This window comes from Balaenoptera musculus, chromosome 15 (genome assembly GCF_009873245.2).
Source record: "Balaenoptera musculus isolate JJ_BM4_2016_0621 chromosome 15, mBalMus1.pri.v3, whole genome shotgun sequence".
Classification (NCBI taxonomy): Eukaryota; Metazoa; Chordata; class Mammalia; order Artiodactyla; family Balaenopteridae; genus Balaenoptera; species Balaenoptera musculus.
In genome coordinates, this window is record NC_045799.1 from 50,992,772 (window position 1) to 51,007,023 (window position 14,252).

Consider the following 14,252-nt stretch of genomic DNA (forward strand, 5'->3'; position numbering starts at 1 on the left):
GGGCTCTGAGCCCCACGTGAGTGCCGTGTCTCCCCAGACATGGAGGGCCTCGTGGACACCAGCATGGCCAAGATCGTGTCCGACCGAAACCTGCCGTTCGTGGCCCGTCAGATGGCCCTGCATGCAAATGTGAGCAGAGGGGGCCCCCGGGAGGTGGGTGGGACAGGCCCACAGGTGCCACCTGTGCAGGGCTCACTGTTCCGCCCTCCCTGCCCCAGATGGCTTCGCAGGTGCACCACAGCCGCTCCAACCCCACCGACACCTATCCCTCCAAGTGGATTGCCAGGCTCCGCCACATCAAGCGGCTCCGCCACCGGGTAGGGAGGCTGGGCCGTGGGCATGCTGGGCATTGGGGGTGGGGGCGCTCCCTCAGAGACGTGACGGCCGACTGGGGGTGCTGGTATCCAGCCTGGGGAGCATGCGCCGCCCCTTCTGGACTTGCTGCCGAAGCTCCCTCTCCCTCAGATCCGTGAGGAAGCCCACTACTCAAACGCCAGCCTGCCCCTGATGCAGACTCACCCTCCCGGCCACGCCAAGGCCCCCGCGCAGGCCCCAGCTGAGCCCACGCCCACCTATGAGACAGGCCAGCGGAAGCGCCTCGTCTCCTCCGTGGATGACTTCACTGAGTTCGTGTGAGGCTGCACGGGGGCTGGTGCCCGGTCCCATTGGGGCTTCTCTGAGATGCTGAGCACGTGCCTGGGCTCCCCCAGTTGTCACCTGAGCAGCCATGCTGCCGGACTCTCCCTGCCCCCGTGAGGCACACTGGGTGGTATTTATTTGTGCAAATAAAGTGCTGATGTGGCCCAGGCCTGTGTGCTTGGACACAGACAGACACTGGCGTGGACGCAGACACTGGAACGGTCAGTCAACTCATTTATTTGACTTCGTCTGTTGGGTGGGGTGGGATCAAGGCTGTAGCTTTGGCCACGCCCACTGGAGTGGGGAGGGGGCCTGTCAGGCTGCTGTTGGGGCCTTGCCCTCAGGAAAGCCTCACACGTGCACTGTCATGCTCACCTCCCCTGGCCCGGGAGCCAGCCCCCGGGGAGAGATCTTTCCCCCTACCCACCCTAGGGCCCCGCGCCATGCACTGGTGCTGCACCTCACCCAGACCCACCAGCAGGCCTGGGCAGGGGAGGAGAATAAGGCCATGGTGGTGACAAGAATGGCCTGGGGTGGTTGCGCCCCTCCAACCGCCCTCTCTGCCCAGCACCTGCCCAAGGCCAGACTTGGAGCCAAGAAGTGGCTGTTGCTTCCCCAGCTGTGTGGGCAGGTGTCTGGGGAGGGAGGCCAGCTCTGCAGTCCCAGCTCCCCATCAAGGTGGGTGACAGTGGGCACAGGCTGTTTCAGCCACCAGGCCCCTTGGCCCTATTGAAAAATAAAGCGACGTACAAAAATATATACATTTTAACCCCACATAAATTACTGACAGACAATAGACACGCAGCGGCAGCTGGAGGTGAATGCACTCAGCAGGGGAACAGAGGAGGTAATAATTTAGGGGGGAGGATGACAGGAGGTGCAGGTTCCATCCCCCATAGCCTGGATCCTTAGCAAGGGGGAGATGTCTGCCCAGGAGGTGGGGCCGGGCACAGCCCGCTGTACCTGAGGACTGGGGAAATAAATTAGCATCTCAGAGGCCGGGCACTCAGTCCAATACTGTTGTGTCCTCCCACAGGGAACTGGGGAGGGGACCCTGGGTCCTAGCTGGCCACGCGGCCTCTTTAAAGTGCTGAAGCCCACAGAGAGACACAGACAAGTGCTGCCTGCTCTCTGGGGGACCTGCGTGCAGCTGTTCTGCCTGGCCCGAAACCTCGAGGGTGGCAGAAGGTAATAATACTGAGCGGTGTCTGCTCTGGCTCTGAGGGGCCAGAGTGAAGCCACAGGCCCACCCCAGAGAAGAGGCATGAGCCCAGATCCCCTGGGGCTAAGTGCTGCTGGGGTGGATCTTGTTCTTGGCCCGCAGGGATGCCCTGCTGGGGCCTGTAGCCAAGCCAACGCCTCCACTGACCCGGACAAGGCGGCTGGGCAGGACTGGCCTCAGGCCTGGGGAGGGGCTAGGGGGAGGTGAGGCTGTGGGCCCTCTGCTCCTGTGGCCATGCAGGCTCTGCAGCCGCTGCTCCAGCTGGTAGACATCCTCCGTGGCCTGGTTGAGTCGGTCAAACTGGGCGAGTAGGGCCTCAAACACGGCTTGGAGACGGGAGGGCTCAGGCTCGGGCTCCCCTCGGGGCCCCGGCCGGCCCAAGCCCATGCTCAGCCCATCCAGCTGGCTGGAGGAGGTGGAGGGGCGGGAGGCGTCAGAGCCTCCGCTGGGTGGGGGCACATCCGGAGAAGACTTGGAGCCCCTGGATGAGCGGGAGGGCAGGGGCTCCATCCCTTCAAAGCGGACTTTGTGGCGGAACTGGGGGCGGCACAGGGGCTCGGTCAGTCCGGCTGCGCCCTGGGCTCAGCTGGGCCCAGGGTGCGTCCCTCTCCCCCCCACTGGGCCGTACCCACCTCCTTGACTTTGCTGAAGCCCATCCAGAGGCGCAGCCGGCGCAAGAACAGTTCCACCATCTCGTAGTCCTGTGGCTCCCAAGCTGGGCGGTACAGCTCCCCACGCAAAGCGTGGTACCGCCACCGCAGGAGGACTGCTCCCAGCCTCAGGGCACCCCACAGCCGCAGGGCCCAGAGCCCCGTGCACAGCACAGGGGACAGGCGCCAGGACTCCGCAGGGCACAGGGCAGGACCCCCAGCCCCGGGGCACAGCACCAGGAGGGCCCGGGCGGCGCTCCGAAGTGAGTCCACGCAGGAGGAGACCAACTGTGGGGAAGGTGGCATGAGTGAGGCGCGGCCTGGGCTAAGCCACCCTCTCCGAGGGCCCCACTGGCACCTACCAGGACAGCCAATTGCGCATAGGCCACGGCGAGCACCACCAGGCCTAAGGCCGCCCCCACGAGCTCTGGCAGGGCCCGGCACAGCGTCTTGCCGAAAACCGACCACTGGCGCACAAAGCGCAGCTGCTGGGCAGCCTGTGGACAGAGGGCGTCAGCCGACCGACCCCGCCAACGCCGGCCCGCCCCGGCCCACCGGCCCAACCCTCACCTTGACCAAAAGCAGGAAGAGCAGCGAGGCGGTCAGGCCGCGGGCCACGGCGCTCAGCTGTGCCACCTGCTCGAAGCTGGTAAAGCGGCGCGGGCGGCCGCGCAGGAAGCGGGTCCACTGGCGGTCAGCGGCGCCCAGCTGGGCCAGGCGCACCAGCGCTGCGGCCGCCGTCAGCGCCACCAGCAGCCACCGCGCCCAGATCCCAGGCCGCGTGGCGCGCGCACGCCCCTCCCTGCGCCAGGCGCGCACCTCAGCCGCGGAGAAGTACACAGCAAACAGCAACAGGCTCACCTGTGGGGGCGGGGCCGGGGCGGGGTCAGGGCCGGGGCGGGGCCATCGGGGGCCGGGGCGGGGCGGGGCCGGGCGGGGCCTACCGAGGTAAGCAGCGGCAGCGAAAGGCCGGCACTAAGGCGCCGCAGCGCGAACGGGCGGACGCTGAGCGCCGCTACGGCGTGTCCGGCCGCCGGGAACTCCAGGCGCAGCGTAACGGCGGCGTGAAGCCCCACCGCCGGGCTGTAGTGCGTGAGCTCCACGAACACTGCACGGCTCCTGCGCGGAGGGCCCGGAGTCAGACGGGGTGGGAAGGAAGGGGCCGCGCCAGGAGAAGCCGATGCGCTCGCAGAAGAGGCTTGGGGGCAGGTGTTGAGGGGAGGGTGAGGCGTGCACCGGGGAGGCCACGGGGCTGCAGGCGGGCTCGCTGGGCTCCTTCAGGGGATGATCGGAAGCAGCGAAGCTGGGCGTGGGAGTGAGCCGGACCGCAGATGTGACCAATGTGCACAGTGGGCGGGGGTCGGGAGGGAGCTGAGGGCAGGGCGCCCACCTGTTGTCGATCCAGTTGTGCAGCTGCAGGAAGCCCAGCTGCGCGCGGCTCTCTTCCAGGCTGGGCCCCAGCTCCTGCACGTAGCCCCCGCTGTCATACACGGCGCAGGAGCCCCAGTACCAGACGCTGCCAGGGAGGAGGACAGTGTCAGAGCCGGCGCCATGCAGAACCTGGGAGTGGGCTGGAACGAGGGGCTCCTCTGGAGAACTCCCCCTGCCCCCTGGGCACCCTAACCTGCCCTCCGTGCTCACCCCAGCAGGTCCGGCGCCGAGTAGGCCCACATCTCAGAGCCATTGTGGGCAGCACTCCCCCAGCCAATGCCGTAGTCGCTGGTGCTGAAGCCACCTGAGGCTGCTAAGCACATAGGGGCCCCTGAGCCAGGCGGGTCCGGGCAGAGTGCTGAAAGCAGAGGGCTGGGGAATGAGCCCGGCCAAACCAGGAGCACTGACTGTTCACCAGCCTCCTAGGCTGAGCTCTATGGGATCTCACCGAACCCTCCCAGCAACCCAGAAGATAGATGTCACTGTCTCACCTACACATCGAGAAACTGAGGCAGGGAGGTCACCCAGCTAAGGGAGTTGGAACCAGACCCTGGCCAAAGGCTTCTCTTTGGAAAAAAGGAAGGGTAAGTGCCAGGGTGCCCCTCCCCAGCTCACCTTCCTGTAGCCGCACCTGCCGCAGTCGTGGGGGCCCCAGCTCTGGTCTGGACGGGTTCCCGTGGATGTAGGGGAGCAGCACGTGGGACATCCACGGCCAGAACTCATCAGACCTGACCACACCAGATAGAGTCACATGCTCCATCCTTCAGCTTCCGGTGCCCACCAGGGGTCAGAGGCCCAGACAGCATTGCTACTGCAGCCCCGGCCCAGCCAGGGGGAGGCGACCAGTGCTACCCCAGGGGACGAGGCACAACCTGGCTCCTCAGCCTGGGCTTCCTGACACTCAGGAGCCAATAACACTATTGTGGGGCCGTCCTGGGCACGTAGGGTGTTGAGCAGTATCTGTGGTCTCTACCCATTGTCAGCAACACCCACTCCAGTTCTGACAACCAAAAATGTATTGAGGTACTTCCCAATATCCCCTACGGGCTGGGTTGGACCAAGGGCGGGATCAAGGTGGACCCTGGTCAGCATCAGCACCACCCTGGCCGAGAAGACAGACCTGTGCCTGCATATCGGGGCGTCCATACCGGGTGATGGCCAGGAAGGCCTGGCTGTCCAGCTCCTGCTTGATGGCACTCTGCAGGCGGTAGGCATGGTCGTGGCACGAGGTGTCCCCATAGTTGGCCAGCAGCGTCACCAGCAGGAAGAACATGTATACCAGAAGGCCCTGGGGGGGCAGGGATGACCCGGAGTCAGCCGAACCCAGCCTGCCCCCACCCCACCCGTGACAGAGCAGGGCTTCCAGACGCTGGGCAGCAAAGTGCCCACAGCCAGGGGGACTTGCGCTGAGAGCCAGGCCTGGGGGCAGACGTGGTCCGTGAAGGCCAAGGAGCCGCACCAGGGCCCAGTGAGGCCAGGAAGGAGCAGGCATTTGAGTTGGGCAGGAGGATGGGCCAGGAGGTGATGGGAGGGAGTTGGGGCGGGGGCTGCAGAGCCCTATACCACCTGCTAAAGGGCGTTTGGTGGTCAGAAAGAGGGTGCAGGTGAGGTTTTTGAGAAAGGCAGGACCTCCTGGAAGATGCTGCCCTGGCCAGGAGGCCAGAGAGGGAGGGCAGGCGCTGGCTGCGTGGCCTGAGCTCACCCTCAGCATCCCGTGCAGCCTCTTGACCTTTCGGGCTTCCTCCTTTGCCAGGAAGAGCGCAAAGCCATGGGGTGGCCGCACGCGGGGCACACGCTCGCTCACGGGCGTCACGGCCGGGCTTTCCACCAGGGTATCATCCTCATCAGGGTGCAGCCGCTTGGCCACCAGCGAGAAATACAGAGCTTCCAGCAGGACCTGGACCAGGGCTGGCATCAGAGGGGCCCGTGGGTGCCAGAGGCTGGCAGCCTGGCCCCCCTGCATCCCACTTACCTTGAGTGGCTCCCAGAAGAGGAACGAAGCCAGGAAGCTGGAACTGCTTGAGAGGAGCCACATGACAGACACGCTGGAGGGGAAGCCAGCGCCGACCCACCCTGACACCCCCACGGCCACGGCCACCAGGAGCAGGCTGAGCCCGTGGGCCAGGGGCGCACACCAGGCCGGCAGCAGTCGCTTCCGCAGACCCTCCACCAGCCCTGGGGAGGCAGACACAGACAGGTCACCAGCAGCGCAGAGGAAGGGGTGGGGAGGGCCAACCTGGGGACTCAGGAGCGCACCTGTCCTGGACAGCTCTGCCAGCTGGGGCTGCTCCCACGTCAGGCTCGAGCTGGGCAGCCCCCTCTCCCCTGGCAGCATCAGCGTCTGATTCCTCTCGCCAGGGGCGCTGCACCTGAGGCACAGGCAGAGGGGAGCAGCCAGCAATCACCTGTCGGCCCACACGCCGCCCAAGGCACGGCCAGCCCACCTCTCTGGGCCCGTGCATTCCCTTCTCCTGGTCCGTGGAGAGAGAGGACACTGCCCCAAGCCAGGTGGAGATGGTGCTGGAGGCCAGAGCACCACTGGTCACTCTGGGGAGGGGCCAGGTCACCTCCTCTGGGACCCGGTCCTCGCCTCACATCACTGTGACCTGTTGCCCCTCCATCCTGTCACCGCTCCAGCAGCCATCGCCCCCCACGGCGCCACCATCCGGCCTCCAGCCTCGTCCCCCAGCCTGATCTCTGTGCCAGCAAACCAGGCCTCCCTGCACGCGAAACCCAAGACCGGCTTCTGGACAAGGAAACATACATGTGTCTTTCACGTGCCGAGCTGCCTGTCTCTCCCGGCGCCACCCGACCTGACCTTCCGGGCTCCAGAGCTGCTACAGAGAGAGGGCAGCTACGGGAGCCGGAGCAGAGAGGAGAAGGGGGAAAAAGAAAAGAGGGAAGCAAGACAGTGACAGCCATGAACTGGGGACAAAGTGCACACACTTAGCGGCAGGTCCGCACAGCTGTACCCTGAAGAGAATGGGCCTCCAGACATGCCTGCCGCTGAGTGGCGGCAAACCTTTCTGGTTTTGTGCATCTCCCAGGGAATAAAAGGCATTAACGGCTTCTGGAAGTGGGACAGCACAGAGAGAACAGACATGAATACACAGGACACACTTTTTTCTTGAAATGGACTTTTCTGATTATAAAAGTAGCATAAACTATTTGTAGAAAATAGATTTCCATCATGCAAGGAACAGTAGTGTTAATAGTTATTTCTAGTCCTTTTTCTCTACGTGTGTTTATATTTTACATGCAGATAGAAACAGGTCGTATCAGGATCAGTGGTTCAGCTAGCATACACAGAGTTTGACATTTGACTCTAAGCTGCAAGAGAGCAAAGGCTGTGTCTGATTGGGTTCACTGATTCCTTCGGTCACAACCAGCATGACATCCCCTAACTAGATGCCAGGCCCTGCTCTACACACTGAGAGACAAGAGCACAGTCCGTGTGCATGTCATGTGCACATGCTGGTGGGGGAAGCAGACAGAAAGCATAAGCGAAGCAGGGGAGGACATGGAGACAGAGGCCTGTTTCTGCCCTGCACGAGCACGCGCCCACGTTCCCGTGCCTTTTACATTATTTACACGGGGCAGGAAGGAAGGCTCTGATCAGGAAGCATCTAAGAGGAGACCGGAAGGAAGTAGAACGTGAGGCTCCTGTCTTGGGAAGAACCCTCCAGGCAGAGGGAGCAGCAAATATAAAAGATGAGGACAGAAGAGCAAGGGAAGCCATAGCCAAAGGAAGTGGGCGACGGAGGTGGCAGGAGAGGGACAGGGAGGGGGTGGGGCCAGAGCAAGTGTGGTTGGGGGAGCATCGTGAGGACTGTGCCCAGTTGCAGCAGGCCACCTGCTGGATGGCCCCAGTGATGCTTTCCTCCTAACCAAGAGGATACTGTGGAAATGATCGTGTGTGAATAAGGGGCTGGGCCACAAAGGACACTATGGCTTCCACCTCGTTCTCCTGGATCACTCACTTTGGTCGCCATGTTGTGAGGACGCTCAAGCAGCCTAGTGCTGAGGTCCAAATGGGGAAGAGCTGAGGCCTCCCACCAACAGCCCGTACCAATGTGCCCCCCTCCCCACCCCAGGAGGGCAGTGGCAGAGTCTGCTGCAGGGAGAAGGAAGGTGAGCTGTAAGGGAGGAACAGGATTCTGCTGAGTCAGCCCCGGAATGGTCCAGGCAGAGGATGATGTTTGGATGGAAGGTGCAAGGGCAAGTGGAGAGAAGGTCAGATTCCAAATCTGGAAAGTAGCAGACAGAATCTGTTAAAGGCTCGTGTGAGGAAGTACTTGAAAAGAGAGGAGTCGAGAATGAATCCAAGAGTTTTCTCTTGGTCAGTCCAAGAGTGCACCTGCCCTTTCCTGAGACATCTCGTGTTGCTGTGTGAGTCTGTGCTGCCCTGGACACTCATGCGGAGAAGTTGCTTACTGGCAGGTGGATGTCTGGACCTGGGTGTCAGGGAGGGCTCTGGGCTGGAGGTGGTGGGGTGGTCAGCTGCTAATTACTACCAGGGCTTCCTCATAGCATAGGTTTCCAAACTGATTGGCAATTCCTTCATTAAAATTCCATCATGGCATGGTTATCTGTCTTCGTTAAATAAATTGAGAAGCTTTACCTTTTTCTCTGTGTTCTGGGAGAGTTCGTATATCTCAGTAATTTTTGGTTGCTTGAAAATTAGAAGAGTTAAAAGGAATGGAAATACGGATATTAAAATAGATACAGATGAGAAAAGAGGTATGAGGTAATCTATGTGAATCTTTGTTACTAAATTGGAAACCAGCCAAGAACTTGAGAAATTCTTAAAAACATAAAACTAGGGGGGCTTCCCTGATGGCGCAGTGGTTGAGAGTCTGCCTGCCAATGCAGGGGACACGGGTTCGAGCCCTGGTCTGGGAAGATCCCACATGCCGCGGAGCAACTGGGCCCGTGAGCCACAATTACTGAGCCTGCGCGTCTGGAGCCTGTGCTCCGCAACAAGAGAGGCCGCGATAGTGAGAGGCCCGTGCACCGCGATGAAGAGTGGCCCCCGCTTGCCACAACTAGAGAAAGCCCTCGCACAGAAACGAAGACCCAACACAGCCATAAATTAATTAATTAATTAAACAAATTAATTAATTAATTAATTAAAACAAAACAAAACATAAAACTGAAGGGAATTCCCTGGCGGTCCAGTGGTTAGGACTCGGCACTTTCACTGCCAGGGCCCAGGTTCAATCCCTGGTCAGAGAACTAAGATCCCACAAGCCGCACCGTGCGGCCAAAAAAAAAGAAAAGAGAAGAAAAACCATGAAATTGAAATAGTGTCGAAAGGAGAAACATTAGCTATTTAAAAGCCTGCAACGACTCCGCATCACGGCAGGTCCTGCCAGCCTCACACTGGTGGCCTTTTGTTACTCAAACATCCCTCCCTCCTGCCACCCTAAAGGGAACACTGGCTGGACCCTGGTGACCCCACGAGGTCTTTCAACAGATGGGGGACTCTGAGGCCTAACAACTTCGCCCCAGCCCCACAATGGCTGGACAGCACAAGGGCAGGCCCAGCCAGGGAGCAGGGTTACTGGCTGGGCTCCCTGCTGCCCCCCACCCCCAGGAGCTGCGCACTCACAGGCCAGCGAGCAGGTCCGTTTCTCCTTGAGTGTCCTGGGTGGGGGCCAGGCTGCCAGCCCCTTCAGCCAGTATCTGCCGGATCAGGTCTTCATCTGGAGGGAGGAAAATGTGTCAGCCCTGGAGCCTTCCTGGGGGGAGCTGGGGGACACCACCCTCCCCACCCCTGCTCACCCACCTGAAGCTGAGAAGTATTTGGCAGGTGAGGAGGGGCTGACCAGGGAGAGACTGTCATCCTCTGGGCCCGGCATGCGGCCCATCCGGCCCCGGGCCAGCCGCTGCAGGGTGCTGCCCATGACGGACGGGTCACTCAGCAAGTCTGGCCAACTGAGGGTGCCTTCGCTGGATGGCCAGCACACCAGGCTGCAGGCGACAGGTCAGCAAGGGGAGCCCGGGGGACACATCTGCACACACACCCAACCCAAGTCCCGTCACACGTGGACACGTGGGGCTGCTGAGCAAACACTCCCGGGACAGTGCCACGACACACGGACGAGGATATGTGACGCAGCACATGAGAGGCGCAGCTGACCTACAGGACAGACGGCTCACGTTTTCTCTAGGGACCCCCACCTTTTAGAATCCTCCACAAATAAGTCGTGTTTCATTTGTCCAGCAAAGGCCTGTTGAGAAGCACAGAGGAAACCTGATTCCAGGCTGCCCAGAACACAACCCCATCCGGGCAGGCCCTGGGGAGCCCGCACCTCAGCACCGAGTCCCGGGAAGGCAAGTACGGAGCTGTCCAGCACAGATGAGTCCAGGCAGCTGTCCATGTCCAGTGCCTGCGGCCCTGCTGGTGTGGGGCTCGGGCCCCCGGCCACCTGCAGGAGAGGCAGGCGGTCAGTGGGAGGCAGCTTGGGCCCCTGCTGTGGGGAGGCATGCTTGCTCCTGGCAGGCAGAATCTAGAGCACTGCTGTCCTGGAGAATGTTCTAGATGCACACATTCTACACCTACACTGTCCATCACAGGAACCACTCGCCACGTGCCAATACAGAACACCTGAAGTGTGGCTGGTGTAATGGAGAAACTGAAGTTTTAATTTTATCTAATTTTAATCAACTTAAATATAAACAGCCAGGGACTTCCCTGGTGGTGCAGTGGTTAAGAATCCGCCTGCCAATGCAGGGGACACGGGTTCGAGCCCTGAGCCGGGAAGATCCCACATGCTATGGAGCAGCTAAGCCTGTGCGCCACAACTACGGAGCCTGTGCTCTAGAGCCCGTGAGCCACAACTACTGAGCCCGCGTGCCACAACTACTGAAGCCTGTGCGCCTAGAGCCTGTGCTCCGCAACAAGAGAAGCCACTGCAATGAGAAGCCCGTGGACCAAAACGAAGAGTAGCCCCCACTCGCAGCAACTAGAGAAAGCCTGCGCGCAGCAATGAAGACCCAACGCAGCCAAAAAGAAAAAAAAAAAATATATATATATATATATATAAAAATAAATATACACACACATACATATATATAAAAACAGCCACACACGGGAAATTCCCTGGCGGTCTACTGGTTAGGACTCCGTGCTTCCACTGCAGAGAGCGTGGGTTCGATCCCTATTTGGGGAACTAAGATCCTGCATGCCCCGTGGCGTGGCCAAAAATTTAAAAAAAACAAAAAACAACCCCCCTGCCCCCCCAAAAAAACCCAGCCACATACAGCTAAGGATGTTCATTCTGGGTTCCTGGGGGAAATGCCACTTGTCATGGTGTATGACCCTTTCTTATGAGACGTGGGCATCAGCCGGTTCCCCAGCCAGTCCTGTTTGCTTGAGTGGTGTCAGCAGTGACCCCTGTTCACTCCTGATTCTGACACCCTGCATCTCTCCCCCGGCTCCTGACCCCTCTCTGGCTGCCATACTTAACAGCACAGCCCTCAGCAGGGGCAGCCGTGCCCACGCTCCAGGAGCCCCGCCCACCTTGCTCCGGGACATCCGGAAGAGGAACAGGATGGCCAGGTAGACGGGGTAGACAACCAGGCTAGACACCAGGCCGACAGCGATGATGTCGATGCTCAGTGGGATCAGACTGGACGCGGGCCCCATACTGTGGCAGGAGAGGAGAGACAGGACCAGCTTGGGGGGTGGGGCAGGAGGGATTGGGGGTTGGGCAGAGGGAGGGCGTGCCGACCCCCACAGCACCCACCTGTAGGTAGCGTCTCCCACGGCACCGTACCACACGGCGTTGGCACCCAGGAAGAGGCAGATGAGGAGGATGCAGCACGTGGCTCGCTGGACACGTGTAAAGCGGCTCCGAGGTGGCCGGTCCCACATGGAGAGCCAGACGTGCTTGTCAAAGAAGCCGCGCTGCAGTTCGGCCACCAGGAGGCGCTGGAACCGCCGCAGGGCCACATCACCTGGGCGGGGACAGGAGGGCTTCAGGAGATCCCAGGGCCAGGCGCCCCACCCCACCCCACCCCCACCCCATGGCCTGCCACCGGGGCAGGGCCTTACTTGCCGCCAGCACCTCCTTCTCCACCAGGCCCCCGTTGGCCTCCGTCTCCACTGACAGCCAGTCGTTGACCAGGAAGAAGGTGCTGCGGGCGTTCTGCAGGTCCCTGACGATGATGTGCTGCAGGAACCAGGCAGGGCTCAGCCCTGCGGAGGGGAGGGGCAGGGCGGTCAGGGCTGGGTGGGCAGCAGAGGGGTGGGGGCGGCAGCAGCGGGGCCCCCAGACCTTTGTTGTCATGCCACACGCGGATCTTCCACACGCTGCCCAGGCTGTGTGGGGTGGCGATCTGGAAGATGTCCAGGCTGTTGCGGTGGAAGGCTCCGTCCCCATCCAGGTGCCGGTGCCCGCTGCGGCTGTCTGCCCCGTACAGCATGATGCCCACATGAGCTGTGGTCCCTGGAGGACGGAGGGACAGGGGGCAGGACTCTGGGTTTGCCGCCCACCAGACACTGACCCTGGGCGAGTCTGCCCTGACAACCTTCCTTCGACAGGCACAGGCAGCCCTCGCCCTGCGGCTCTGATACAAACGGATCTCAGTCGCCCTCAAAACCGTTAAATGAACGGCCCCCAGTGACACAATTCAAATGCCAGTTGTGGTGGTACCTTAACTGCAAGTAACAGCGTGGAACATGAAGGTGGCTGCCAGCCTTCAGTCCGCTACATAAGAGATGCATGTCCTGATGGGTGACGTCACCTCTCCCAGAGGCTGCTGGTGACCAGTCACCATACACCTTTCAGTCCCCACACGGACCACCAAGTGCACAGCAGTGTTGCCTCCATGTCCCTAGCGATAAACCTACACGACGTTTTATAAAAGTGGGTCATCAACACAGAGGACCAGAAAAAATTTAAAACTAAAATAAAAGAGAAGGACTTCCTTGGTGGCGCAGTGGTTAAGAATCCGCCTGCCAATGCAGGGGACACGGGTTTGAGCCCTGGGCCAGGAAGATCCTACATGTCATGGAGCAACTAAGCCCGTGTAACACAACTACTGAGCCTGAGCTCTAGAGCCTGCAAGCCACAACTACTGAGCCTGCGTGCTGCAACTACTGAAGTCTGCACACCTAGAGCCCGTGCTCCACAAGAGAAGCCACCACAGTGAGAAAGAAGCCCGCGCACCGCAATGAAGAGTAGCCCCCCACTCACCTCAACTAGAGAAAGCCTGCGCAAGCAGCAACGAAGACCCAACGCAGCCAAAACAAATTAAAAAATAAAAATAAAAGAGAGAACCAGGTAACAAAGATGAAAGCACAGCAAAGAAAAGAAAAGTGGTACCAAGGAAGCGAACTTTGCATCAAAGGCAAACACATGACTGAAGAAACGGCCGACCACGGGGCCGCTGTCGCTGCCGCTGCCGCTGCCCCAGGGGCTCTGGAGAGGCCGTCGCTGACAGCAAACTCACCAACATGAGAGCAATGGTTGCGACAAAAAGGATGAAGACGTCACATAGCAATGGATGCCGGCAAAAACTTCACGTGGAAAGAACTCTCAGAGGTACTTCACAGTGAGGAGAGCACGACAAGAGGTCGGCAGCAAAGTGTCCGCTGGCCGAGGCACAAAGATGCCCCCTCAGGTGGCAATTACAGATGAGAAGGCAAGCGCTGCTCAAACTACTCTTGGTAAGTTTCCCACAAAGAAATAAGGCACTTTAGTTCTCAGCGTCTAACGCTTTATGTTACACTATACTAACTCCACATCATCACGTTTCTTTCCACATTTTTAACCAAGAGTTCAAGAGCTTTTGATGTCTTGAAAACAATCTTTTCACCAGGACGACTTATTACCATTTAATAATCATTTCCCACACCAATCGTCAGGCTGTTCCACCCGGCTGCGCACGTCAGCGGCTGCCCACAGGGACTACGAGCCCACTGCGTGCCCACAGGTCGCTGTGCAGATGAACGAGCTGCTGCCTGGCACAGCCATGGTGACCCAAACCCCTGCTGGAAGCCACCCCTCTATTACAAGAGTCCCCGTCGGGAAGGCAGCCCCCCTCACCTGAGCCCCGGCCCCAGCCGGTCTTGACCAGGATCTCATACTTGAAGCGGCCCCCCTTCCCGCAGAACGGGATGACGCGGACCCGGCTGACGTCCAGCTGGTCCAGCTTACGCAGGATCACAGCCGTGACCACGTAGGTCACCAGGCACACAGTGCACGTCAACAGGACGATGTAGTTCACGCTTGAGGCTGGCTCCTGGGGAGAAAGAGCCGTCAGGCCCCAGGGGCGCAGCCCAGCCCTCGCCTGCTCAGGGT

The 14,252-nt window shown here is 60.3% G+C and overlaps 2 protein-coding genes across 8 annotated transcripts in view; one reads left to right on the plus strand and one right to left on the minus strand.

Annotated features, from left to right (window-relative positions):
* TSC2 (TSC complex subunit 2) overlaps positions 1–852 on the plus strand; it is a 38,105-nt gene extending 37,253 nt beyond the window's left edge. For all 7 annotated transcript variants that reach the window (XM_036824778.1, XM_036824780.1, XM_036824779.1 and 4 more), the window contains 3 exons: positions 38–129; positions 219–317; positions 466–852. In XM_036824778.1, the coding sequence (XP_036680673.1) occupies positions 38–129; positions 219–317; positions 466–636 (362 nt within the window). In that variant the 3' untranslated portion in view covers positions 637–852. The remainder of the gene's footprint in view (positions 1–37; positions 130–218; positions 318–465) is intronic.
* A 1,072-nt stretch (positions 853–1,924) lies between these two features.
* PKD1 (polycystin 1, transient receptor potential channel interacting) overlaps positions 1,925–14,252 on the minus strand; it is a 46,653-nt gene continuing 34,325 nt past the window's right edge. The window contains 21 exon segments of the mRNA XM_036824776.1: positions 1,925–2,398; positions 2,494–2,799; positions 2,874–3,008; positions 3,082–3,372; positions 3,456–3,630; positions 3,902–4,027; positions 4,153–4,300; positions 4,558–4,670; positions 5,091–5,230; positions 5,645–5,839; positions 5,915–6,117; positions 6,199–6,311; positions 9,554–9,647; positions 9,731–9,915; positions 10,126–10,175; positions 10,257–10,373; positions 11,468–11,594; positions 11,694–11,904; positions 12,002–12,145; positions 12,225–12,395; positions 13,998–14,193. Of these exon segments, the coding sequence (XP_036680671.1) occupies positions 1,925–2,398; positions 2,494–2,799; positions 2,874–3,008; positions 3,082–3,372; positions 3,456–3,630; positions 3,902–4,027; positions 4,153–4,300; positions 4,558–4,670; positions 5,091–5,230; positions 5,645–5,839; positions 5,915–6,117; positions 6,199–6,311; positions 9,554–9,647; positions 9,731–9,915; positions 10,126–10,175; positions 10,257–10,373; positions 11,468–11,594; positions 11,694–11,904; positions 12,002–12,145; positions 12,225–12,395; positions 13,998–14,193 (3,714 nt within the window).